Source organism: Corvus kubaryi, unplaced genomic scaffold (assembly GCF_017639235.1).
Source record: "Corvus kubaryi isolate FWS band 111438036 unplaced genomic scaffold, C.kubaryi_AGA036_p1.0 37334, whole genome shotgun sequence".
Classification (NCBI taxonomy): Eukaryota; Metazoa; Chordata; class Aves; order Passeriformes; family Corvidae; genus Corvus; species Corvus kubaryi.
In genome coordinates, this window is record NW_024581108.1 from 8,110,646 (window position 1) to 8,136,841 (window position 26,196).

Consider the following 26,196-nt stretch of genomic DNA (forward strand, 5'->3'; position numbering starts at 1 on the left):
GGAGGGAGAAATGAGTGTCAGGAACAGTAGAGAGAAACTTGTGGAACATGAGGGTAAGCTTTAGAATTTCAGAGGAATCCTTAGGTTTAAATGAAACCAAAGGAAATTCGTGTGGGATTTTCAAGAGTAAATTCTGCTTTTTTAAAGGAGAAATCATGGAGGGAACAAACTGGATGATAGAGATGGATACCAAGGGATAAGGGTGAATCTGAAGTTTGGGAGATAGAGGGAGTAAAGGAAAATGTGTTTGTGGTAATACATTAGAAATAACAAAAATGAAAAGTGCGTAGACAGAGGAAAACAAGATACAAAAAGTTGTGGAATTGCTAAGAGAAAATAAATGAAGAGAAGATTGCCACAGAGAAAGGGTGTTGAGAGACATAGGATTATGACAGGTGAGAGAAACAGAATGATGGGTTTTTTCTGGGCCAAAGGACCTCTGATTAAATTAACAAAAGATATCCATATGCCATTGCAAAGACTGTAGAAAATGACGAGTCACTGTTCTTATGTAAAATACTGTGGGTGGGATACGGTTAATACAATGAAAGATTGTGAAAGTCAGAAAGCTGCTAGGTGACTGGTAATAATTATATACAGATATGCATCACAATTAATCTTTAAGTACTACTTTGAGGCCCCAGGTTTTTTGAAAGTGCTGTTTTATTCATCTTTCTCTGTTAATCTTAGTGTATTTCAGGTCACTAAATAAAATAGTAAGAAAAGAAAAAAAAATTAAAAGGAAAAGTAGGAATGATGTTAAATTGATGCACATGAAGCAGTGACTTTTCTTGAGATGTCTGTTTGTACTTAGTGTAATGGAATGGCTGACAGCTGGTTTCAGTTGCCGTAGTGTAATTATGTAGAATAGACTTCTGCGATGACACTATGTCAATTAAGGAATCTCTCACATTCTAGACTACAAAGGACAAAATGACAGTACAAGATATTTCTTCCATTCTTTTTCATAAAAAGATAGTGACACTGTGTGAAATTACAGTCCTGTTATGATGGCACAAGTCAAATGATGTGAAAGATTTCTGGATTGATTAAAAATCATCAGCATTATAATATAGAATATGTATGATTTGGTAAGTTGCTGTTATGTTTTGTTCATTCTTCTTTGGAAGATATTTGGGGGGGCTGACAGACTGAGGGCGTTTCTTGTTATATCTGAACTGGTGTGTGTCAGTGTGAAAAATGCTCCTTATATAACAACATACTTTAAATAGGGACTCTTCGGTCTGTGGAAATATTTTAATCCAATACATCTTGAGTAAATTTTAAAGCCATTGCAGAACATGAACTAGAATAGGAGGTGGTGATATTTTTCCATGTATTTTGCTATGTCTCCCTTTTTTAAACTTAAATCCAGATGAAAAAGAAATTATGACTTCTTTCTTTTTTCTTTTTAAAGTATTCACACTGTCTCCAAATTCTGATAAAGTCAGTGTATTCATTTTTATTACAGAAAGCATAATAATGCATATTCTTCATTGTTTTTGAGAAAACTGCAATATCAAAACACCCTGATGCATAATGAATTTATTTAAAAAGCTCCTGAATTGAATTGAAAGAAAGGATGCTATAAGCATTTCCTGATAGTAAATGCAATTTCTTCTGGTCTCTCAGTATTGATCCTATGTGTTTTAATAGGTTTTTTTCAAGTAAAAAACAGTCTAATTTGCATGCAAATTATATAATGCTTCCAAATGATACATGTGGAGATCCTCCTCTGCCTGTTTTCCTCTGATTATTGATATCTGTTTAAGGCTTGTTTTTGTTCCCTGTGTTAGCAATGTAGTATTTATTGACATTTTGATGTAGGAAACCATAAAACATCTTACCCAGTTAGATTAATTTTATTTCTATGGAAGTGCACAGGAAAAAAGATTCTATGAACAAAGGCAGGAGCAGACATTTATCTCATCAAAAAATTCAGAAACATTCTAGTTTTTCTGGCTTCCTCTGTGACGTCTCTAAGTAACTGGCCAACTGAGTCATCTTATTATTTAAACATCTACAGAAATTACTCCAAACTGTTAAGGTAGATTGAATTATTCCATGAACTGAAGTAACTGTGTCATTTTAATGAAGCCAGCCTCCCTTTAGTTGTGATCCTTTCTCATGTACAACATGTGCGCAGTTACCAGCCTGCCGGGTCTGCATCTTGGCATGTGTGTTTTACATGCAGCCTACTACACACTAATTTTGTGAAGTGATCAATATTTTTTTAAAAAATGTGAATATTCTATTCTACTTTTAATGTCACTGATAAATGTAATGATCATTAATACATGTTTTCGGCTTAAAAAGGATAAAGCTGCATAAGCACAATGTGTGTGTAACTAAACATTTAAGACACTGTACACGTACTATAAACTCATTTATTACTGTAGTAACACAGTGCTTTGCAGTTTTTTAACGCAGCTTGTATAACACCACTCCGTGTAACTTACTAGGCTTACTGTATCTGCCAGTTTTTGTCAAGTATTGTAAAACATTTTTCTAATTGTTTGATATGTTGTATAATTACACAGTAAAGACAGGATAAATGATTAAATAGAATAGAAGGATAAATAGAGGAAGCAACTCAGAGCTGGGCATGTGGAGTCCTGCCCAGCGCCTGTCCTCCACACTGCACTTTGCCCTGGCAGGCAGGAGTTTTGCAGATGGACTTGCTCTTGAGCCACTCCACAGTGGCGATATCCTTTCATTGGTAGTGAGCAGGAACAGTTGCAATGGGAACAGTGGTTACACTGGTCTTCAGGAAGGTAGAAGAGGAGAATAAGGGAACTGCAGCTCTTCTGAGAGAATGTTCTAAGTTTACCTATGGTAAAATTAACACAGAGTAACTATTTTTTGGCAGACCAGGAAACCAAGTCCACTCTGAACCTGTGCTTCCCTTCCGTCTCTGGAGGTGTCTGTGTTAGTGCAGCTGGAACACACTAGGGAAGCCTTGCCCTGCTTTTCTCAAATGTGACTGTCTTTTAATTTATAGTTAAAAATATTTTAGTTGCTAAGATTAGAAGATATATACTGTTTGATACAGTTCAGTTAAGGTCTTAATATTTAGTATGCTAATGTGTACTATATACTTTTTGATACTCTTATTTGAAGAGGATGTAATTCCTTTTTTCTCAGGTGCCACCGCTGCTAGTGGCACTGCAGGAACTCATGATCATGACAGCAATATCTCAAAGCTTCCCAAATCAGGTCTCTACCTTTATATACTCCATCACATTTCCCTCAAATTAAGAGTAAAGCACTTGGCCTTTCCCCCACTGGGTCTTCAGTTCCAGCCTCCTCCTTACCAATCTGTGGTATGGTGTTCTGAGACAGATTTCCTTAGATATCCCCTTAACAAACTGTGATCTTGATCCTATACCCATAGTGATTCTGGGCCTGTCTCTCTGAAGTCACTTGTACTTCAACATACCCTGTCTTTCCGTAGCATAGCTGTGCTGAAAGTTTGGTTTGAGCTTGCAAAAGAAGTAAGATGTGCCAACTGTGTTGACGTTGCTTGTATTGGTACAGCTCAAGTGTGAGAATATACTTTATATATGTAAGAAAATTAATTTTAAAAAGGTAATATTTAACAGCTTTTCTTTCTAGGCATAACTAGGTCTGTATATTGATTTTAATTACAAAGCTAAAAAATTTAGAAAATCCCTAATGAAGTTGCTTAAATGCAAATGCACTTTTTTTCCAATGAACCAGAGCTGAAGATAATAAACATAATAATCCTGGATGACACAGGAAGGAACACTGTAAGTCTAATATGTGTGAAACATAAAAGAGAACAAAAGTTCATTGAAAAACATTTTGTCTTTGAGTTAGTTAGAAAAATCACCAGTACTAGTTTGTAATTATTCCTTTAGAGTGGAAAAAAGGAATGTCGGGATGTAATTGCCAGAGGAACAGGCATTTAGAGCCACTTAAGATGCTGCAGGGTATCTGGGCTGCTCTCCCAGTGCTGCTTCAGAAAGATGTGGGTCTCCTGCACTGACTGTCACTTCTGCTGTCTGCAAATTTATGTGTCAGTGACATCTCCAATATAACTGGACTTGTGTATTTTGCTGCCAAATTGAGCTTGCAGTGTCTTTACAGGTTTTTTTTAGCATCCCTAATAATCTCTATATCAAAACAGTGTAATTCATCTGGAAGAGCAAAAATATTTTCTAATACATACAATTTCAGTGTAACTAACTACTACTCCTTACATTGGAATAAATGAGAATTGCAGATAATAAAGTGTTTCGCTAGTCACCGCAGGGGAAATGGTTGAAGATTCTCTCCGAATAGTTGTATAAAGGGATTGCCTGTTCAGCCAGGATTAGAATTTCAGTGGGGTTTAATAGTGTCTAAGGAAATCCCATGAAAGTACTCCTAGGCAGTTGGCTTGTGTTTCCAGGTGATGGACAGAGGCTCATGGTGTCCAGTAGACCAGTAACTGTAAGCAAGAAGTCCAGTTACGTTTGGAAATACAGTTATTGAATGTCGGCATTTTCTTGGTAATCTCTGTATGTGTCTGTATCATCTGGTTTAACTTTAGAGAATTGTATGCTCAGTTTTATAATCTGCCTGTAGTGAATTTGAACCTCCCAAATCAAATTCTTGTTACCCATTGTTGGTTACATTGTCAGATCTTGACACTGTTCTTACTCCTTGGTGAGTTCTTACTCTGTGTGGCAAAGCACTTGCTTTGAATAAACACTTCTGTGTGCATTAACCTACTTGACAGAAAGTCCCAGGCATTGCACAGGGTCTGCTACGACCAAGTACTTTGCAGTGCTTGACCACTACATCTTCTCTCTGTTCTGGGTCAGCTGTCCTGGGACAGGACAGGACAGGTGAAGGTACTTGTTCTAGAAAATGGTTTCTTGCTGGTGATGGTTGCTGAAGATTGGAATATGGAATAGGTGGTGGAAGAGGAAGGAGACATACTGGTTTTCAGCCTCTCAGTTACTTCTAGTGTGGAGAAAGCTGGAATGACATCCCAGCATTAATTTCTCACTGAGGAAACTTTGTGGAACCTCAGCCATGTGCTGGTTCTAAGGGGTACTATATTGTCTTCTGGTCCTAAAAGGTAACTCTAGATTTAACCATCTTCATGGACTTCCCTTGGTGGGACTTCTGGAGGGGTTGGGAAACGTGGTAAAATGAAGGAAGAACTACACTGTACTATTAACTACACTTCTATATTGACTATACGCAAGAAAATACAGTATGTAAAAGGTTTGCTTTAATTTCACCATGATTTCATTAACATAGGTGCAGAGCTGACATCAGTAGTTCCCTCCCTTTAAATGACACTTCAGGTCTCTCCTGGAATTTCCTCTGATGCTCCCTCTTAAGACAATTATCCAGCTGAAAAAAACATGAGGGGTTGTTTTCTCACGGCGTCAGACACTTGGAACTTGCTAATGGCATTCCTTAGAGTTTTATTATGGAAAGAAATCTTGCTGGTCCGTTTATATCAGGTGGCTATTCCTTTTCTGAAGAAGTCCACTGAAATCGAGAATCTTTGAAGTTGTGAATGGTACGTAACATCTTTAATCAGTTCCCTGATTTGCTATTTAAAGAAACTGGAGAATAAGTGTTTGCCCTGATCAGTGTATGCTGAGGAAAAAAGAGTTCAAAAAAGAATTCAGTAATGCAATATCTGCAGGTGGCTACGTGGAAAGTCTTCTCATCATGTGTCTGGGAAAGTTGGCGCTACTGCTCTGGTGTGAAGGACAGGAATATCCATAGAGATGGTCTGCACAGATGTGTAAAATAAGCCTTTCATTCCTGTGTCATAAAGAGCTGATAATGTAACTGGCACTTTCTGGTCAGACCTCCAAGGGTTGCAACTCAGCTACTGTCCAATTGACTTAGAAATGGAGAAAATATTTTCAAGTACATAATGCAGCAGTTGTAGTTTTTGAAGGAAGATTTGTGAAGCTACTAAAAATCCTACAATCGCTTCAGACTGAAGACGCTTTTAACTATTTTGCAAGCTAAAAAGCTAAAGTTTATCTTTGCACAAGCCACAGTTTTTGCTGACTTTATTCTCAGTGTCTTTGATGGAATTTTGCATAACATGTTAGTACATTTAAGTAATATTAGTGTTATTTAACATATGTATTTATGTATTATTCTACTACAAAGTTATTATCTCTTGAAGGTTTTAACTTTTGCTTCATTGGTACACAACTGTCTTTTTTATTTCTTCTTCCTTTCTCTTTTTCCTTCAGAACTATTATGGAGCTGCCAAAATGATTCTTTCTGACAATCCACTTGGCCTGACATGCGGAATGGTGTGTCCAACATCAGATCTCTGTGTTGGTGGCTGCAATTTGTATGCCACTGAGGAAGGACCAATTAATATCGGTGGATTGCAGCAGTTTGCTACTGAGGTAGGTAGGACTTGGAAATGTCTTAAATTCTTTGTATGCACTATTGAGTACTGCCAGTGGTTGCCTTTGTTAATGTATTTTTTCAAAAAAATGGTTGATTCTAATAAAATAAAGGCATGGAAAGCTAGAATAATTATCCTTTTTCTTACAGCACACTCAAAAGCTTAGGAATGCTTTTGTAATGCAGTACATTATAGGAACATAAAGAACATTATCTGTGGACACGATGATTCTTTAGACATACTAGTAGTCGAGACAATTTCTTTTATAATGAAAGATTTATCTCAGTCAGGTGAAATTGTGGATGTTACTCGAGTAGGCTACATAGGGGAAAAGATCAAGTGCACCTCTACCTGTAAGTGCATATTAAGGAGATGTAGAACTGTTCCGGGCATAGGGTAGATTCTATAGCAGAATTCATGTGTGTTTATACTGGCTTTGAGACAAAGATAAGCTTCAGATGATTTTTTTCTTTTTATTGTCCTATTTTGCCAAACCTAAGTAAATACGTAGTTTGAGGTTGACCTAAAACATATGTCCGTGTGCATCTACTTATATAGATACAGATTCACACATGTGTGTGTGTAAATTTATTAGTTCATAAGGGTAGGTGAATGATTTGGCTACTGAAGCAGACGTTGTTACTTGCTGCTTCATGTTAGGAATTCTTCTCATGGGTTTTTGTTGAGGTTCTTGTGCATTGCTTTTGATTATGTAGTTTCAATGCTCCAATTTCCATCTGAAAAAAGAGGCAACTGCTCATTTCTTAACTTCTTTTGAGGGCATGGAGAATTTTTACCTAACTCAAGGTCTCAGATGGTAACTCATCTGATCTAGCTGAAATATCATTGACTAAAAATTGTGATTTTGGCCTCTGTGAAAGTGAGGGAGTTGTGGCTATATTAAAAACAGCATATGCTTGTGGTAAGATTGCACATTTCTATACAGCCCTTAACTAATATGCATGCCCCTATTTTGTATCATGAGCCATTTGGCTGATCTTATTTACAAACATACAATGAAGTTCCAGTCAACTTTGCAAAGCCTGGGAAAATAAAAAAAACAACTTTGTAGGACAGACCAAAATAGAAATGCAAATTAAGTTGGAAGTAACAGATGATATCTATAAGACCAGTATTTTCCTCTGGTGTCATGCACAGACTTCACACTCCCTTCTCTATGGCTGTAGGTCATGATTTGATGAGCAAATACTGCTACCTGCTGCTGCTGCTCTCCTTTTATCTGTTTTTCTTTTTATCTCTCCAGGAGACTTGTAAATCTTCTGGAGCACCTGATAAACTCTTCTGCTAGCTGTTGCTGAATCTTCTATCCTCTCTGTCATTTAAGTAGCTAACCACTTCATTTTTCTTGAGATTTGAATGCACAAGTATAAGAATCAGTGCAGCTTAGACCAAAGTTCTCATTTACAGGGTGAGACTAGAGACACTGGACTGTGTTAGCTTTATGTGTATGTTCAATAGTTGGGTTTTATCAGTCAAAAGGCACTTTTCTTAGCTTTTCTTCTCATGGCCTTTATTCCATATTGTGAAAAGCTAGTATCTGTTGCACAGCAGACTTCTTTTTTTCCTTAAACCCCCACAAAACCAAAGATAAAACCCCCAAACCAACCGACCAAACAAAAAAGATTAAGCAGTTGTCAAGTAGATCATAAATACAATGGTGAAATATTACTGTTTAGGAACCAAATGCAAGTAATATCTGTTATAATTTGATTTGTATCTTCTTTTAGCCCCTATGCTATGATTAATAGAGAGGAATTATGGCTTGATAGATAATGCTAAATATCTGCCATTTTTCTTCAAAAAATCTTTACAAATCTATTCAAAAAGCTCAGTGCTAGCATAATGATTGATATGAAAACTGCAGAGGATTAATAGTTTTGAATGGCTTTGCTCCTAATGTTTCAAGTTTGTTTAAAATTATATTAGTTTCAAGAGTTCTAGCAAAATAAAATTGTTATGTAGTTCTATATGGCACTCCCAACAAAAAGAACATTTCAATATATTTTATTATCCTTCATATTTTCATAGTAGCTCTATTTCTATACATCTAGCATATAAAAATGTAAAAGAAGGTAAAAAAATTCGTTGTTAATAACCTTCAGGTTTACTGCTGTTTAACATAGAATTTGTATTGTTGCAGCACTCCTAATTAGTAGTAATAGGCAGTAACTTTTGCAATTAGTACTTTTTTACTTTTCAGTTAAATTTTACGGTGAAAGTGGTGTAGTTGCAAAAATATAATAGTGCTTCCAAGTAACAATCATTATAAAAATATAGATTGTAATATTGAAGAAAATTGTAAGGTACTACTGTTCGTACAAGAATTGGCCCAGATACTGCAAACAAAGTGTGTTCATAGCTCTACCTATACAAGTAACTTAGCAAATTGTGTAATTTAGGCATGCAACATGTGTTAGTCTTAATGAGAGCTGCATGGTGATTCTCATGCATGGTGTAATATTTGTCCCACAGGGGCTTATTTACTGAAAACTCCATTGTGCATGAAGCCAGTTTTAGGCTTTTTTTCCCTCGGAATTAGTCTGAGGATCATACACTTGATGCATTACGAGAGCGAGCAATAATAAAAGGACACAACTGCTAGCTGAGATAATAGATAAAATTGCAGTAAAGCAGGAATGTGGATTTAAAATGGAAAATATATGGGTATGACGTGTGCCTGTTTGTGCTTCTGAACAATGACTGATCATCTGTTCCTACTGCAGATAAAGCTCCCTAATTGTAAAATATTTGTCTTGCATACGGTAGAACAATAAAAAAAAAAATGGCACCTTATGCCACCTGCATTTTCCTTCTGCCCTTTCATATAGTTTTGTAACTATGTTTGGCTCGTTCTCAAAGTGAATTGTAATCCAGCCTGGAAAAATGTGAATTTTGACAATTAAATGTTTAAGTGGAAAAAAGGAAATATCCGTTTGTATTTGTGATGTAGAATGTGTATACTGGGATGCAGTTACCATGGTAACTGTTGCATCTAGAGAATAACATGGAGTAAAAGCTCACTATTATAAATGACGAGTGTCAAGCTCAGGTTACACCTGCTACTGCACAGGTCAAAATCATATTAATGTCTTTATCTGTCTCCTTTGCCCAAATTCTTCAGAAGCAGGAAACATCCATTTTTTGAACACAAGTTCAGTGAAAATATACTGAGATTGCAGTGACAATACACACAAGCTTGAGGTATATGGCTGCCAGTCCCAAAATGAACTAAAATCACTGGTTATTCAAGTACAAGTCTGCAAGCTTGTAGTAAAAAGGAAGCAAGATCTGTTACATTATCTGCTGTAGTATTAGTAGGAAACTCTCAAATTACTACATTTTTGGATAGACTTTATCGAATCTAAAGGTTCTCTTCTGTTTCTATTTAATCATTCTGAATGGTGCAACATAAGCTAAATAGAAAATGTATTATTTTAATCTCAGCATACTAGATATAAATACTAGATCATTTAGTACTGGGGCTCTTGTGCCAGCTACAGTTCTGGTGATTTGTTCCTCTTTGCAGATACATTCTGACTACTGCTGCAGCAGAAAGAAATCGGAAAAGGAGATTTGATATGTGTTTTTCCTAAAAAAGGCATTGTATGGGCTTACCTGCTGCTCACCTGGGGACATCTCAGCAGAGTACCTGTGCTGGAAGGAGCATTCTGCTTAGGAACCTGAGTGCTGAACCTCCCTTCTCCCCCAGCCCACCACAGTCAAGGAAGAAATGTCTTCCCTGAGGGATTGCCATGGAGTGGTGCACTGTGCCCTTGGGCTTAGGGTCCCTCTTTGAGTTGTTTATTGACAGCTCTGACCAGTCTGTAGTGTAGGTGAGGAGAAGGTGGTTCTCATGGGGCTGCCACTCCTGCAGTGGATGGCCTTGAGATACCAGCCTGGGCATAATCACCGCCATGGATACATGTACTGCAGCAGCAGAGGAGGATTGTTCTGGGGAGCTGAGGCAGCAGGACAAGTAGAAAAAGCCCTTTATTTATCAGTATTAATTTTAATACATCTTTAGGTAATTTTATCTTTTAAATCATGTTGAAATCCATGATAAAAATAAATAAAATTTGAGGTTTGTAGAAAGCTACACCACCCCCTTCAGACAATAGTTCAGGGGATGAATCTGGGGACTTATAATTTCTCAGTCCAATGCTGAAAGATTGCCGATATTTGGGCAAGTTAGATAAACTTCTCTACAGCATGTTTTACAGATATTAAATAAGTTTTGAATTTTTAAGTCATTTGCATGAATGTTGCTATGTCTGTTTAGTGGTGGGATTCATGAAACGTTGAGATTTGGACTCTGCAATGTCCTAGATCCGCGGGATATCTTTGAACTATAATAATGGAGATTTGAAGTATTTAATAAGATGTTTTAGGCCCTAGTTTTGTAAGCACTCACTTCCATAAAAACTTGAAGTATTGCAACTTTAGCTCTTAAATTGTGGAGGGAAAATCAAGGTTTTGTAACTAGCACGTCTGTGGAAAAAACACTTCTTGTAACATCATATGCAATTAAATGGAATTAATTGGGTGATCATGTAATTTGACAACTTCAACAAGATTACTGTGCATGCAATTTGCTTCATTTTGTATTAAAATGTGTGCAGAATATGATTTTCTTCTTTAAATATTCAACTGCCCCATATTGATATAAACCAGCCTACAGATAAATATCCATGGAAACCAGTGGGAAAGTGTGAAACTAATAAAACCAGTTCCTAAATGTTCCTGATTTCATTGCCTGTATTTTACTGTCTGTGCACTAGTAAAATCTGATAACAATTCAGTGTACGCTGATATGTTACACACTAAAATAAATCCCAGCAAGATCCTAATGTCTATGTCAGTAGCCATTTGGTATTGCACCGCCTTAGTGAAGGATATTTAACTGTAGACCTGGCTGATAAACTTATTTCTAGAGCTTTTTAAGCATGGGACCAAGCATTATGCCTGAAGAATATAAAGGATTTAGTTATGATTTGTTTTATTAAAAGCTTAAATTGTCCTTCTGTTTGTCCTTCTGAAATATGTCCTTCTGTGTATATCTTGGGTATACAAAGTAAGTATGTTTTGATAGTCTGGTTTTGTAGGATCAGACAAAGGGTTTTTTACATTTTAACACTGAGATTAAGCTTTCAATCTATTTACTGTTTTGTTTAATAAATTTTTTTGTCATAGTCCAAAAATAATTTTAAGCAATCATAGAAGAGTAGAATGGCTTGTATTGGAAGGGAGCTTAAAGATCATCCAGTTCCATCTACCCTGCTAGGGGCAAGGACACCTTCCACTAGACCAGGTTGCTCAAAGACCCATCCAGCCTGGCCTCGAACACTGCCAGGGATCACAGAATCATAAATGTCGGAAAAGATCTCCAAGATCATCAAGTCCAACCTTTGACTGAAGACCACCTTGTCAACTAAACCATAGCATTGTGCCACTTTTGACTGAAATTGGTTACCTTATTTAAATTACATGAAATTTGAGGTAAAAATTCTAAATATAATTTATAACCTGTTTTAAATGTTTTAGACTCATTTAATTCATTCTTACTATGCCATAAAATTATTTTCATCTGATTAGCAAAATACATTTCTCTGAGTCACCTGCTACTCTTTGCCAAATGTCACCACTTTTCATCAAAACATGCTAATACAAGAGTGGTGTAGTGAAGAAAAGAACCAGGATTTTATTACATGAGGGTAACAATAAGCTTTTCCCTATCTGCATTCTGAAAAGCAGCTAAAATGAGTTGGCTAAAACTTTCCAGGAAACTAAAACTGGAATCAGTTGTTGAAACCACTGTAGTTTGCTTAAGTGGAACATCTTGTGGAACCTGGATACAAACTTGTGTTATGAGTTATTTTTATATATTTTGGATTATGCTCTTTGGTGAATGTTTTGGAATATGAACCAACCCCTTTGCAGTGAAAGGATGCTTTATTTACATCAGAGAATACAGCAAACTCTTAGATTTCTTACTATAGAGAATCATGCTGTAGAGAGCATTGAGCAAGTGCTCTCACACCTTTACACATTGAAGTGATGCAAATAGGAAAACGGTAATATATTATAGATGTGTGAATCAAGAGATATTTTTTTTCAGTTGTTGGAACTTAGCAGAATTGATTGGCTGCTTTGGTTTGGTTGAATTGGATCTCACTTGGGTACCAAGTTTTATAAGCTGGGATATCCTGTTGGAGGACCCTAATGGACATGAGGCATAAGAAGTGGACAGAATCAATGTGGGTTTAATTTGAATAGGCCCTAGACAGTGAAGTAATGATAATTACGTCATATTTGATAAAAAGTTGAAGAATAAATGCCTAATGTTATTAATGTCTATTATTAATCTATCTAATCTCTTTCGACTGTGTATGAGAAAGAGCCAGAAGGAAAGGCAGACATGAGGATGATGATTGAGTCTTTTCACTGAGAGTCTGCTTTAAAATTCATCATTTGGTCTCATTTTCCTGAATGGGTCTTGGTTAAAAAGCCCTCTAAAACAAAGGAAAAACTCCATCCAAACAAAAAAGAAATCATATTGTTGAAGGAAAAGTGAAAAGAAGGGTAATAGTATTAAATTTTACCTTCATCCTGAACACAGTCTGAAGAGATTAGAAGCAGAAAGGACAGTTGCATGTAATGTGCCACTGAACGCTTGCCAGTTACTCATCTCTGGCCACCAAAGGATTTATACAGAGGAATTCAGTGATATTTAATTAAATGAATTACAATAGAGGGAAACTTCACCATTAGGTGAGTAAAAATCCTTTGAAATGCATTAAAGCAGTTTGCTATTTTCACACAGTTACCCTGCCAGCCTTAATATGCAAAACTGCCACTGAATTCCAGATGGCAAGATACTGCCACACAAGCTGGCTGTGCTGCATAAAGACAGTTTCACCCTGTTTGCAAATAGGCAGAATTAAAGTTGACCATTCAGCCTGAACTCCTAGGATTTTCTGCATGAGTGCTTGGTTTCTGAAGCTTAACACTGCACTACAGTGGTGTGGAACTTCAGTGTAACATTTATTTGATGGGTATGACTATTCAATAATACATATAAAAATAGTTATGTTAACAATAAAGTAAATTTAGTAGTAAATTTGTTAAGCATATGCATATTCGGAGTGTTCAATATACACATACAATATGCAAGTTATATAATTTTTGTTACTGAATAGCCTTCTTAAACAGCTACATGAGACTAAAATTTGGTATAATTCAAGCACTTTCTTATGAATCTAACAAAGCAGACATTTTAGAAATATCATTGCGTTTTGGTTATCATAGTCTAGTTTCACAGTACAATGTGAGCTTTTCAGCCTGTGAAATCCATTAATAACCACATTAAACTTTCCCATATTGTATGAATTGTCAGGTTTAAATGATTCTTTCTTTAAAACAATTATCTGTCTCTTGCTTCATGCAGTTTGTTAAACCGCTGTGTCAATTTACAAAGACTGGGGGAGTTTGACACAGAAATTTTAGAGAGGGAAGGAACTAATCATTGGTTTACCTAGCATGAGTGCTCAAGTGCACATGAAGAAAATGAACATTGATTCAAAATATAAATGAAAAATTCTAATCATGAGTGGAATTGCCAAGGTTTAACTTGAAAACCCTTTGCTTCTTGAATTCTAAGGAAAGTAAAATCTGTTGGTAGGCTTGTTAAATAGTTTAAATACGATATTTATTAAGACAAATGACAGTGTATGTATTTTAGAGGACTAGTTAGTACTTATGGAACACAGCTCTGCATTGCAATAGGTGGGGAGCACTGTGGTCTCCTGGTAGTTTTTGAGATGCTGCATTGAGGGTATTTGTGATATGACTGAGAATCCCCATGCAATGCTCTCTTGAATCCTTTTGTCTGCTACAATTATATACTGTTTGGATTAAACATTTTTCCCTGTAATGTCCAAGTAAAAAGAAGATTTTCTGTGCTCTTCCATGCTTCTAACATTTAGTAGCCTCTAAGGCTGGTAAGTCTATTCTTTCCTTTTGTAGCTCATACAAGATAGAGATTCAATTCCTCTGTGCAGAGGACAGTGAAGTCTAGCTTGAGGGATGCAGAATATTTCTGCCTTCACCTCTTACCTGTATGCCTGAGTAAAGAACTGATTTAATGCAAATCTGAAAAACTGTGTGACATTACAACTAGGTTAGCAGCCAACTGTGTTGAGTTCTGTCGAAATGCACTACAGTGGGCAGAGACTGTTCCAAAGTATTTTAAATAGTCAGGACAGATTGGAGCAGATCATCACCATTAGGCAGGTGAATGAATAATTGAGGCATAGGGAGAACAGTCTAATTTTCAGGTATGTCTACAGTTTTTGGAAACCCAATTAAAAAGTGGACAAGATATGAAATAGATAAGAAACTAAAATAAAGTCCTATAAAAATTACCTAAGAGGAGGCATCTAAAGCATGGATTGCCAATGAAAATACAGCACTGAAGACTGAGGGTGGTTCCTAAAAAACATTTCCAACCTGCGTAAAGTTTGTTACCCACCACCTCTAGAAATTCAAGCTGTAAGTGATTTTTCTAGGATCACGCAGGTTGTCGCTTGACGAAGCAAAGCCCCTTTACTGGCACTATAGTCCTTTGCACTATTTGCGGAAGTATTTTTCTACTAGTAAGAATAATTTGTTTGCAGGGAAATTTTTTGGCATTGCAGAGATTCTCTGCCATCTGGCTGACTTTGCATTCCTATTCTGTTACTGGTAGTCTGGCTCTGTCTTCTCTGTAAAATTTACAGGAGCGAAAGAGACTGACTTCTCTGACTTCAGAGATTTTTAAGACAAAAAGACCCGTAAAAGGACCAAACCCTGCAAATACAGCATCCCTCACAAATGCACACATCGTGTCATTTGGATGCTATAATGTTGCGATGCAATCTGCTATACTATATCAGCTATGTGACAGTACTAGCAGAAGCTTCCATCATGTCATTCATAATAAAATGTAAGGAGGGTATGTAAAGTATTTAACCTGTTGATTGTGTTGCTTTTCAGGTTTTCAAAGCCATGAATATTCCTCAGATCAGAAACCCTTCCTTACCTCCTCCAGAAGATATGCCTGAAGCATATCAGGCGAAGATAGCTCTTCTTGGTGCGGGACCTGCAAGCTTAAGTTGCGCTACCTTTTTGGCTCGATTGGGCTATTCAGACATCACCATATTTGAAAAGCAGGAGTACCTTGGGGGCTTAAGGTAATAAAACAATGATAACAAAGCACTGTTTCCAGTTATTGTAGAAAACATAGCAAGAACTGTTGTACATACATATATTATATGTGATCCCTCTACTTTTAGCAGAGGAAGAGAGTAGAAAATTTCAGATCTGTAAAAGTAACTTTTTATTTAAATCATTGATCATTCACATTAAGAGAGGTACAGTTACAGGCAAGCTTTAACTGGAAATCTGTTGGCTACCTCCTATATTCTTTTCACATGACCTGTTAAATTTCAGGGCGCAGTTGTTGTTACCAAATTAACATATTGGAAAATGGTGTCAGGAACCATTTTCCCTTACCCAAAACTTCTAAAACAAAATTAAGTAACTGTAGCCATAGTGAAAGAATGATTCAAAAGTTTTAGAGAGATAGTAATTTCATGGAGAATTTTAGGTTTAGAATGCTTTCTTGGACTACCTTGTGCAAATAAAGGTGACAGTGACAATCATGGGTGCAGCTTTAGCAGACCATAGAATATGGGTGAAATAAACCCCCTGCAATTCTCAACCTTCAAAAAGTTACAAATACATAAAGGAAGGTACCTTTGCAGTGTTCCTGTGTGGTAAACCCTTGGCTGATATTTGCATGGTGTCGGTCCTCTACACTAGAAAATGAATTTTTGCCACTGCAGCAATGGCTGTGATCAAATCTAGTAGGTTTTTTGGAATCCCTGTGTATAAGATAATTCAGACACTGACTAGTGGATACCAAGCCATTCAAAATCAAAATTGAGTTCTACAATGTAAGATGTGAAAGAGTACAAAATGTATTCACAGATTGTGTTTAAAAAATACAAAATGTAATGAAACAGAGAGAAGGAAGGGTGATGCACTTACATTTCTTAATGCAGCATCACTGAAATCAATAGAGTTGACACGGTTAATGAATTTGATCCATAATGTCATAATGTCAAATACTTATTCAGTGCTCTGCAAGAAAGAGAATCAATTCTGGAGAAGTTGAACTGATTACTTGCATTTTTCCCAGTGAGGTTCAGAATTATTCTACCTAATTACCAAGGTGTTAATCCATAGGCATTTAACTGTGAAGCTGTTTTACTTGAACTAGTTACCATAGAGGATTGCAAATTTAGTATGTGAAATACCTATTCACCTGTTGAGTAGCACATGCTATCATAAATACCAGATTAAAATCAGTTTTGTTGCTGTAAAGTAGTCAGCATTAATAAGAGGTTTTTAACAAAAAGGCTTTTTTTGGTAACAGGTTGGACTCAGGTTGGACTTGGCAATACAAAGCAGGACTTCCTTCAGCGCTTATAGTACAATGCTCCAGCTGCTTAATACGTGCTTGTGTATTTGAAGCAGTGTGATCTTAAGTTCTTCATGGTTTAAGTTGAATTTAAAATAATGTTTTGTCTGTTTCTCTTATTGCAAAAAGCCTTACATGGAGTTTTGCCTGTTCTGTTAGTATCCTTAATGGTGGAGGAGTGTATTTTAAAATGTATTTCTTTCTTCTGAGTCTTAAAGAACATATCTCAATCAAGGTCAAATTTTACTTCCATTCACCGTAGAAATGTTCATGTGTGGTTTAAGGGCATCAATTCCTTTTTTCCTTATTTTAATCTTGAAACAGAAGGGGGGCTGGCCTGTGGCAGCAATCATCCATTATTGCATTTCTAAGTCTTTGCAGCACATCTTTTAACAAATTTGGGTTATTGATGGGTGTGTTTTCAAGGCTTCATAAACTATTGCAAATTGCTAAGAAGACCAAATCAATTTTGTATTTGGAATCTGCTGTTTATAATGGTCATGTTTGTGCCTTCTTAAAGTTTTTTCCAGTTGTTTTTAGTTAGGATGTTTTTTGCATCGTAGCTAATTTTCATAATATTGTGACACTGGAAAGGTGCCTAGTGATTGCAGTTCCTGTGGTCGGATATTTAAATGTAACATAAATCTGTGCTTCTCTGAACGCGTCTGGATTTTTCATAGTTATGGGCAGGTTTTCCTACATTTCACCAGTTGTGTAAAATTTATGCTTTATAGTAGAGTAGGCATGAGCACACCATGCTCTTGCTTAGAGACCATGAACAAGCTTTACTACTTGTACTCCTACCTCTGGCACTGCTTTACAATGTACCAAGAGCTGCCCCTGGAGCAACAGTAATTTGAGGTTCCTGAGAAATGCCAGGCACCTGTCCAAGCACCTCTGGCTTGGGTCAGATTTGAGGTAGAGGTGAATTTGTGGGACACTTTGTATCCACTGCATCCCTCCTCCATCTCTGCCCCATTTTCTTTTCCCCCTCTGTCTCTCCATTGCAGAGTCAGAAAGCATCTTCTGCTGCTGAAAGAAATTGTTTCAGAATTATTGATGTATCAGTTGACTTTCATAAAAAGCCTCTTTTCATAGTTAATGTGCATGCATGTGGGTATACCTCACAGCATCAGACTAAGTAAATGTTTAATGAGAGCAAAAAAGTGTTTGCAGATTCTGACAGTGATGTAACACAACCAGTACTGTTCTGGGAGCCTGTTGTGGAAATGACAGGCCTCCAACAAATACATAGGTGGCTTGGAAAATAGCACTTTCCTTTTTTTGATTAGATTTCTTTATTGAATCTCTGTTGCAGAATCATGTTGATACATTGGTTTCTGCCTCAGACACCTTTATTTAGCATGACCTGTGAAAGTTGTATTGACACTTTCATTATATCTGATATTTACAACACTTCTCATTGCACACTGGTCAAGAAAGGTGTAAAAAGGGCAGTATTAGAAATAAGGAAGAACACCAGTTTCTTATCAATATAATTAAAGTTGATGGAACTTAAAATAAATAAAACTCTTCTGGCCTGTTAAAGTTAGATGCTAAAGATGGTGTGGTCAATATCAATATGTAAAATAAGCTGCAGTGAATCTCTTGTGCCAGTGCTTTGTTATGGATATTACAGATTCATTAATTTGAGAACAGATTAGACCGTTTGAAGCTTAGAAGTATCTGGGGAGAAGCCTTTACTTTTCTGCATATTTAGGTTTTTATCTTCATTGAACAAAAGTATCTAAAATATAACTTCACTGTGTTTATCTGCAACATGTTTTACAGTAGAGATTTTGAACTGGCATATATAGATTTCATTTCATTGGAGATAAATATATATTTATTAGATCTGTAAGAGTAGATATAAACTGAGATCCTATATTGGCACTGCAGTTTTCCCCTTTTGTGATTCTGGGAACTTGAAGATGTCATTCCTAATCTTCCCCAGGAGGAAAAAATGCCAGTTAATACACATTAAGTCAAAAAGCAGACATGAAATCAACAGCTGATAGTGTTTGTCCATCCTGAAAAATCATAAAAAATTTATGAAGTAGAAATGGAGGTGGGTACAGTTTTAATAGCTCATAGCTCAAAATAGCATATGTAACACTTTAAAAAATTGTATGGGAAATTTGATTCTCTCTTATTGGATAGCTTAATCAAAGATTGCTATGTCACTTTGCTTTTAGTAGCCATGAGGTCCTTTTTTAAATGAATATCTTAAGTTTAGTGTTACATATTCTGGTGAACAAAAGGAATGGAGCTGAAGTCCTTTAGAACTCAAACATAATATATGTTAAATAGTTACCTACAGGTGTGGGCAGTGTTGAAGGTACTGCCTTCCTGACCTATATTTTTAGCATTGGATGAATAAAGCTTTTTTGTCACTCTAACAATTAAAAAAAGTCAAGAGTCACATTTCAGCACATTCCCATTCACATATGTCAAAATTAACTAAGGTGTGTTATAAGAATTTTAGCTAATAATGATAATAATAAAAAACAAATTTAAAAATCCTCTTTTCCTGATAGTTATGGGTATTTCACAAGCATTTTTATTTATTTTAGTATGTCTGAAATCCCCCAGTTCCGATTGCCGTATGATGTAGTGAATTTTGAAGCCGAGCTTATGAAGGATCTTGGAGTGAAGGTAATGAAAAATATATCCTGCCTATGTATAGCTCAAAGAAAAAAAAAGAACAAGAACTCTGCCAAAGATTAACAGCAAAATGTCATGCACATTAGTAAAGAACGATTAAAAGCTATGCTAGACAGAGGCAGGAAGATGCTTCCTCTTGCTCAGGGCATTTGTCTGTCTCCTGTCTGAATGCCACTAGTTTGGAAAAGGGCAATCAATAGTTCTCATCTGGCATGCCTGCATGTGATTAATTGTCTGTAAGAAACAAATTCCTAAATTGCTTTAGGGGTTCAGTGTAGCTATTGGAATGATTTGATTTTTTTTTAATCAAGTTTGGCACTACTTAAACCATTCATATTTGATACTTCTTTTGTTCCTTCTCCCTGATTTTTTTTTCTTTATGGTTTATCATACAGTCTTGCATCCAAGTTAATTTTGTAATAAAATGCATCAAATTAAAGTGTTAACATGATCATCTGTTATAAACAATAACAGTCTATTCAACTTCTTGGAAAGCAATAGTTATGCATTATTCTGTTAAATAAATATGTGTTGTTTATAGATAATGGGAACAGCAATTTATTGTTAGTTTAGGACTTGAGCTGAAGATTTAGATAGTTTTTACAATTGCTGCACATTGTAATAGAAGTTACAAACTTAGAATGTATCACTAGATCAAATTTTTGAGTAACAGGAGGGATACTTTATTTTTAATACATTACTAAAACCTTCAGTGAAGCAAGAAATTCTTCTTGGAATCTTTCATGTTGATTCATATTATAAAAGCAGTAGGCAGTTGTCACAAGACCTGAGTGAGAACATTGTTCTGCTCAGGTTTTATAAAAATGCTGGTAAGATGCAAAATAAGGTTTTAAGTGCTACAGGTCTGTTTTTCTACTTTAAAGTTCCCTTTGAAACCCTTGAAAAAAATTACAGAATGGAAGTTTAGTTAGGGATGGGGTTAAACAGAGCACTGAGACAACTTTAGACAAAACTGCTGGGCACAGACTCCTGAGAATCCTCTGCCAATCTCAGTTCCCAGGGCTTTGTGTTATGACAGAGTCTCCAGAACGGACTGATGGAACCACCATGTCATCTTGACCTGCAGGTCCTCTGCAGTTCTGGAGTGCAGCAGAGAATCTCAATGTAAATTTGCTTCAAAGCTCTGCCATTGGTTTGCAATTGACCCTTTGGCAAGCTGGTTAAATAAGTACCTTAGCTTTATACCTCTCTAAGCTGGAAATATTTTCTGGTGTTTACTTAAAGCATTTCGAATGGTGGAAGGTACTGTGTTGAGTAAATGCTCAGTAGTGCTGTTTATTCAAGTAATTCCACTGAAATTAGTAAGAATTAGTCAGCTGAATAAGGATTGCAGAGCTAGGCCCTAGATGTATTATGAATCCTCACATAAAATAGTATTGCTGTTTAAATTCCTTCATTAGGTTTTCATAACGTATGTACACAACAGGATAAAAAAAATGTAATGACAATTTATGGAATGTCTTTTGTTGCAGGTGAGGATGGAGTCTGTATTGTTTTAAGGATTGCAACAGTACATGGCTTCTTCACCTGAGATAAAATTTGTACTAAATATCCAAAGACAAAGAAAGTCAGTGTTTTAAGTAGTGTAAATGGTATTTTACCTCTGCCTTTTTTTCCCCACCAACCTGAAAAGTATATTAAATGAAATACAGGCAGATTGAATAACAAACAAGATACACAGTGGCTTGAAGGCTAAACTGTTAAGATCACAAAGTAGAGAGCTTACACAACAGCATTGCATTTTGTAAAGTAAAATCACAAGCGATATAAAAAACCTGGGGGAAAGCATTCAAGTTCAGAGAGTCTAAGATGCGGAGATAAAAACACACATACCTATGTCAAGAAGTATGAAATATCAGAAGAGGAATCACACACACTTTATGTGCTCAAAGGCCTTGGGGTTAGGAGTGATGAACAAAAGGTGTGTATCTCCAGCTGCATGACCTCTGCACAGGGACTGCCATCGCTGGTTGCCTGAACACACAGCAAACACTATTCCGCGTCCCTTACACTCTTACAACTACTCTAGGTGCTCAGCCTGTGCAGTGGCTGCTCAGAGCAGGATTGGTGGTGGAGCATGGCTCTGGAAAAAAACTTCAGCTTTTGCTTCTGAAAGTAAAAACTAATTGAACAGAAACAAGTGTAGATTATAAGTGTGTTTTGATTGCTATGAGTTATTTCTTTCAATAAATGAACACCTATCACTGCACTGTGGGCATTGTTGCTTGTATAAATTAGAATTAACAATTGCAAGCCTAAATCAAAACTTATGTCATTCATAATTTTGAAAACCTCTGTTAGTTTACCGTGCAGAATGTGCTGCTTCATTACAATTGAGTAGGGCACGCTGTAATTTGCGAAGAGTATTCTGTCTTTTGCAGGCAGGTTTTCTGAATTCACAAAAGCACCACTGGCATCACTGAAGGTTTTTTTGGCATACAGGAGTTCTAGATAGTGATCTCAAAAGTTGGGCTGTGAGCTCTGAGTATGCAGCAAAAAGCAATACAATCCTTCCTTGTTTACTGGCATTGCATTCTGCACATCTAGCGGCCTGCCAAGTACCTGATACTGTGCAGAGAGCATTGCTTGGTTTTCTCTTCAGAATAGTGTCATGTCATAGTTTCACTAATGTTTGTGCAGTAACATAAACTGATTGGGTTTTGGTTGGCGTGCTGGCTATCTGTTCAGTGCATATTCCCTAAAGGAGGTTCTTGCTTCCACGACATGTTTCTTGTATTCAGGTTTTTGCATGGGTGAAACTACAGCCTTTTGTAGTCAGCACGGAATACAGATATTTACTCACAGTAGAAAACTGCTATTTTCAGCTCTACTTCAGTATTTTGTTCCATAGACAGGCGTTATCTGTTTGTTTAGTTTGCTTTAGACCTTTTAGCTTACAACAGAAACCAAGCAAGGCTGTGGTGGTTCCCATCTGAAGATGATCTGAAGGTACTTTTTTACCCATTTGTAGTTTGTGCCACTTGCTTAAGTCAGAGCAATCTGGCCTTTAAAGCCTGGTTTGGGGGAAAACAATTTGCTTTGTTTGCTCACTAGATGATCCTGTGAGGCGCCTGTATGCAAGACATAGAAATAGAAGAATAGAAATTATTTTCAAGTTGTCACATTGAAACCAAACAATTTTTAATTCTTTCAGATTATTTTTAGGAAAGGCCTTGCAGTGGATGGAATGACACTCCGTACCCTGAAGGAAGATGGCTATAAAGCAGTCTTTATTGGAATAGGTAAGAAGAGCTCACAGTCCCATGTTTTGTCCTGTTGAAATTGAAGGACTGGAATAAACTGGAACCTGTATGTTTGTTAATAGCATGATGGGAGAAAGCTTTAATTTGATGAATTATGGAAGTATGGGATATAAGAAAAATTATAAAATCAGGAAGCTACAGCTAGTGGCCTTAAGACAGTTATTAAAATTTTCACATTTATATTTTAGATCTTTAAGTAAGATGTGAATGTAGCTGAATGGGTTGATTTATTGTTTGCTTAAATAGTTAAAAATGGATGAACTACAAATTTGCTTGTAATTAATTGCCATATTGGCCTGGAGCGATACACAAGTTTAGTTTTCAATTTTTGCGCACAGCTTACTACACCCACACAATTACTGAGTCTATATGTAAGCCAGTGATATCATGCTTGGTTGCTTTTTTTCTTTCATCCATATAAAATGTGTAACATCCTTCAGATAGGCTGTAGTGAAAAGTACTTACGGAGTGGGTTAACAAAATAAGCTGATTTTGACTTATACTGAAACTGGCATCATACGTCTGTCTTCTCTCATGTACTAGAGAAGTCCTGTACCCCTCTGCTGTTTGCATCATTGCTTCTTTTTAATGTTAGATTAGAATTGTTATCCATTTAAAAGTATTTTGAAGTGCAGCTGGACCCATTGCTGCCATATGATAGGCATGTTGAGCAGGCATTGTCTACAGTTGGTATGAGGCTTAATGCTCTTTATTGATCTAGACGTTGCCTAAGTGAACATAATAGGAAACAAGTTGTCCAACTGTTCCTCCTTCCTATTATTGATTACAGAGATGTAATTCTTAGTACAACGACAACTGTTGTTTACCATCTGGTTATGCAGTATAATAAGCTTTGCAGGTCTATTCTGTTGTGTAATGATAGCACAGAGTGTTGTGATTTATGTAATCCTAAATCCTCACATTGTTAGAGAACTTCCATGTATAGGAATTCTGATGTATCATATTTTGATGTTATTGTATACAAGGCAAATGGTGTGACTTCTATTTTTCATTGTTTTCATCTGTGTCTTTCAAACTGCATAGCAAAATCTCACTAATGAGGAATTAATTCATAAGCATTTGTTTTCTGTGAGTCTAGCACTTAGGAAAAAATTCTCAGTAATTTTTTTAACATCAGCATCGTTCCTCTGCACTTCTGACTCAGAAGCTTAGGATAACAGTTCAGTTTAGTGTCAGCAAAAATGACCACTGAGCACTTCACATAGAAATGGTGTTTGGTTTATGTATGTATGTTTATTTTCTGACCTTAATAAAGGTATTCTAATATAAAATATATTTTGGTTAGACATAAATCTATATATAGATCTATATATCCAGACAACATTTTGCCATATAGATGCTAGGTAAAGGGACACAGCCAGAATTTTAATAAACAAGAGATGGTATCTGAAGCATAATTCTCCTGTAAAGCATGTGTTCATTGATTGTACTAGGAAACAGAGGTTATAAATGCTAATGAAGGATTATGTGTACCTACAAAGTTTTGTTATTGGAAGCTTCCTTGAATTTATGATGAAGTTGGTCCCTCTCTGTACCCCCTTGTCTGCCTGTCATCTCACTTTTGCGGTACTGTGTAAGACACTGGACAGTAATGTGGCCTTGCATACTGGTAGTGAGAGGGAGAGGACATGCCAAGGGGTTGCATATTTATGGAGTTAACTATATTAATGCAATACAGCATTTATAAGCTCTCAGCAACAGCCGCTTTTCCATAATGAGTCTGAACTGCATTTCTTTTTGTGTTCTTTGCCTACTGAACAAACATATTCAATGAAACATCACATTTGAACATTACCCTGAATCATAGGGGTAAAATAATTATAGAGCTACTTACATAAAACAGAAGATTTATTTTTTGTTGTAATTTGCTTCTGAATGAATTTGTACCTTGATGGAAAATAAATGTGGTAGTTTTCAATTTTCCCTGTTAGTAGAAAAAAGAAAAAGTAAATGAGTGTGTAAAAAAAAATGAAATCCCTGATGGGACGAGAGTACAGTGTGAGAGGACTTTTTCACAGCAATGTGGTTTTTGAAAAGCACACCCTTTAGTCTTGCAAATGAGATGGAACTTGAGATTTTATCAGTTGGGATTGTATAAAAGTCCGTGTGTGATTCATGAAACGGAAGAGCACTTGTAAGTAACCAGCTACCTGAGGGCAGGTGGAGTTGCAAAGAGAACGTTGAAAACTATTTTTCACACGGTTATGCATCAGGGAAAATCTATTGCTGGTGGGAAAATTGTGTGCAGTAGGGAAAGTGCCCTCCACTGCAGGTTCTATCGATGCTAAAACGTAGGTGACTGAGGTCTGAGCATTCTAGCAAGTGACCATATTGAAGAAAAAAGAATAGCAAAGGCTTTTTGTAAGAGCTGTTTGGACAGGTTAAACGTGTGCTCTAATCAGCTATTTGCTGTGTTTCTGACATGAGAGGTAAAGAATTCCTAAGAAGTTCACAAAAGGATACAGTTTAATAGACTTATTTGAATTGAATAATAATAAATAAGGATGCTTCACTTCAATTCTTTGCTTACTGAGGCATTGAGGCTGTGCTGGTTTATCTTAAGGGGAAAGATGCTCTCCACCCAGTAGGTCTGGTGCATTTAGTCACTGTTTCAAAGTTGAGAATAGTACCTTGTTCTAGCCTTGGAAACAAACAGGTGGCCAGTATGTGTCACCAACCTTTGACAGCCTCTGGGGGCTCAGTTTGAGTCACACCTTACCTCCATCTTACCTTTTCCAATTAGGCTGTGAAGACTGATGTGGAATTTGGGGTTATGAAGACATATGTTGAACTAGGAAAAACCTTCATAGTTTCCTGGATAATCAGTAAGGATCCAGCTGGGCAATGGCAATGTAAGAGATACACCATGCATCTGGTTTTCTCCAGCAGTCACAATTTCAGATTACAGCTAATGTTAAGTATTAGAGGGTAGTCCACGATTCTCAGTTTTTTACATTGAAAGTAATGATAGACAATAGCATGCATGATAATTATTATAGGTCAAAAAGGTAGCAGCTAAACAATGGGATTAACAATATTCTTGGAGTCTCTACTGTGTTTTTCGAGTTCTTTTTTTCATTGTCATTTAGGTAGCTGCAATTTCTAAACTTAGTCTTATTTCATTGGGCAATTAAAAATGCTAATTAAGAATTAGAGATGAAGAATTAGAGTCCTTAAAATTTTCATCTTAGAATTCTAATTCTCTTCCAGTTACAAAACTTTTGGGTTTGCTACTCATAAGCATTAATGAATAGGAATTAAATCTCCCAATTAAACATTCAAAG

General features: G+C 36.3%; 1 protein-coding gene across 5 annotated transcripts in view; it reads left to right on the forward strand.

The window, feature by feature from the left end:
- The window catches only part of DPYD (dihydropyrimidine dehydrogenase), a 353,009-nt gene that overhangs the window by 102,421 nt on the left and 224,392 nt on the right, over nt 1-26,196 (forward strand). For all 5 annotated transcript variants that reach the window (XM_042030116.1, XM_042030118.1, XM_042030120.1 and 2 more), the window contains 4 exons: nt 6,240-6,401; nt 15,455-15,651; nt 19,517-19,598; nt 22,783-22,870. In XM_042030116.1, coding sequence (XP_041886050.1) covers nt 6,240-6,401; nt 15,455-15,651; nt 19,517-19,598; nt 22,783-22,870 — 529 coding nt within the window. The remainder of the gene's footprint in view (nt 1-6,239; nt 6,402-15,454; nt 15,652-19,516; nt 19,599-22,782; nt 22,871-26,196) is intronic.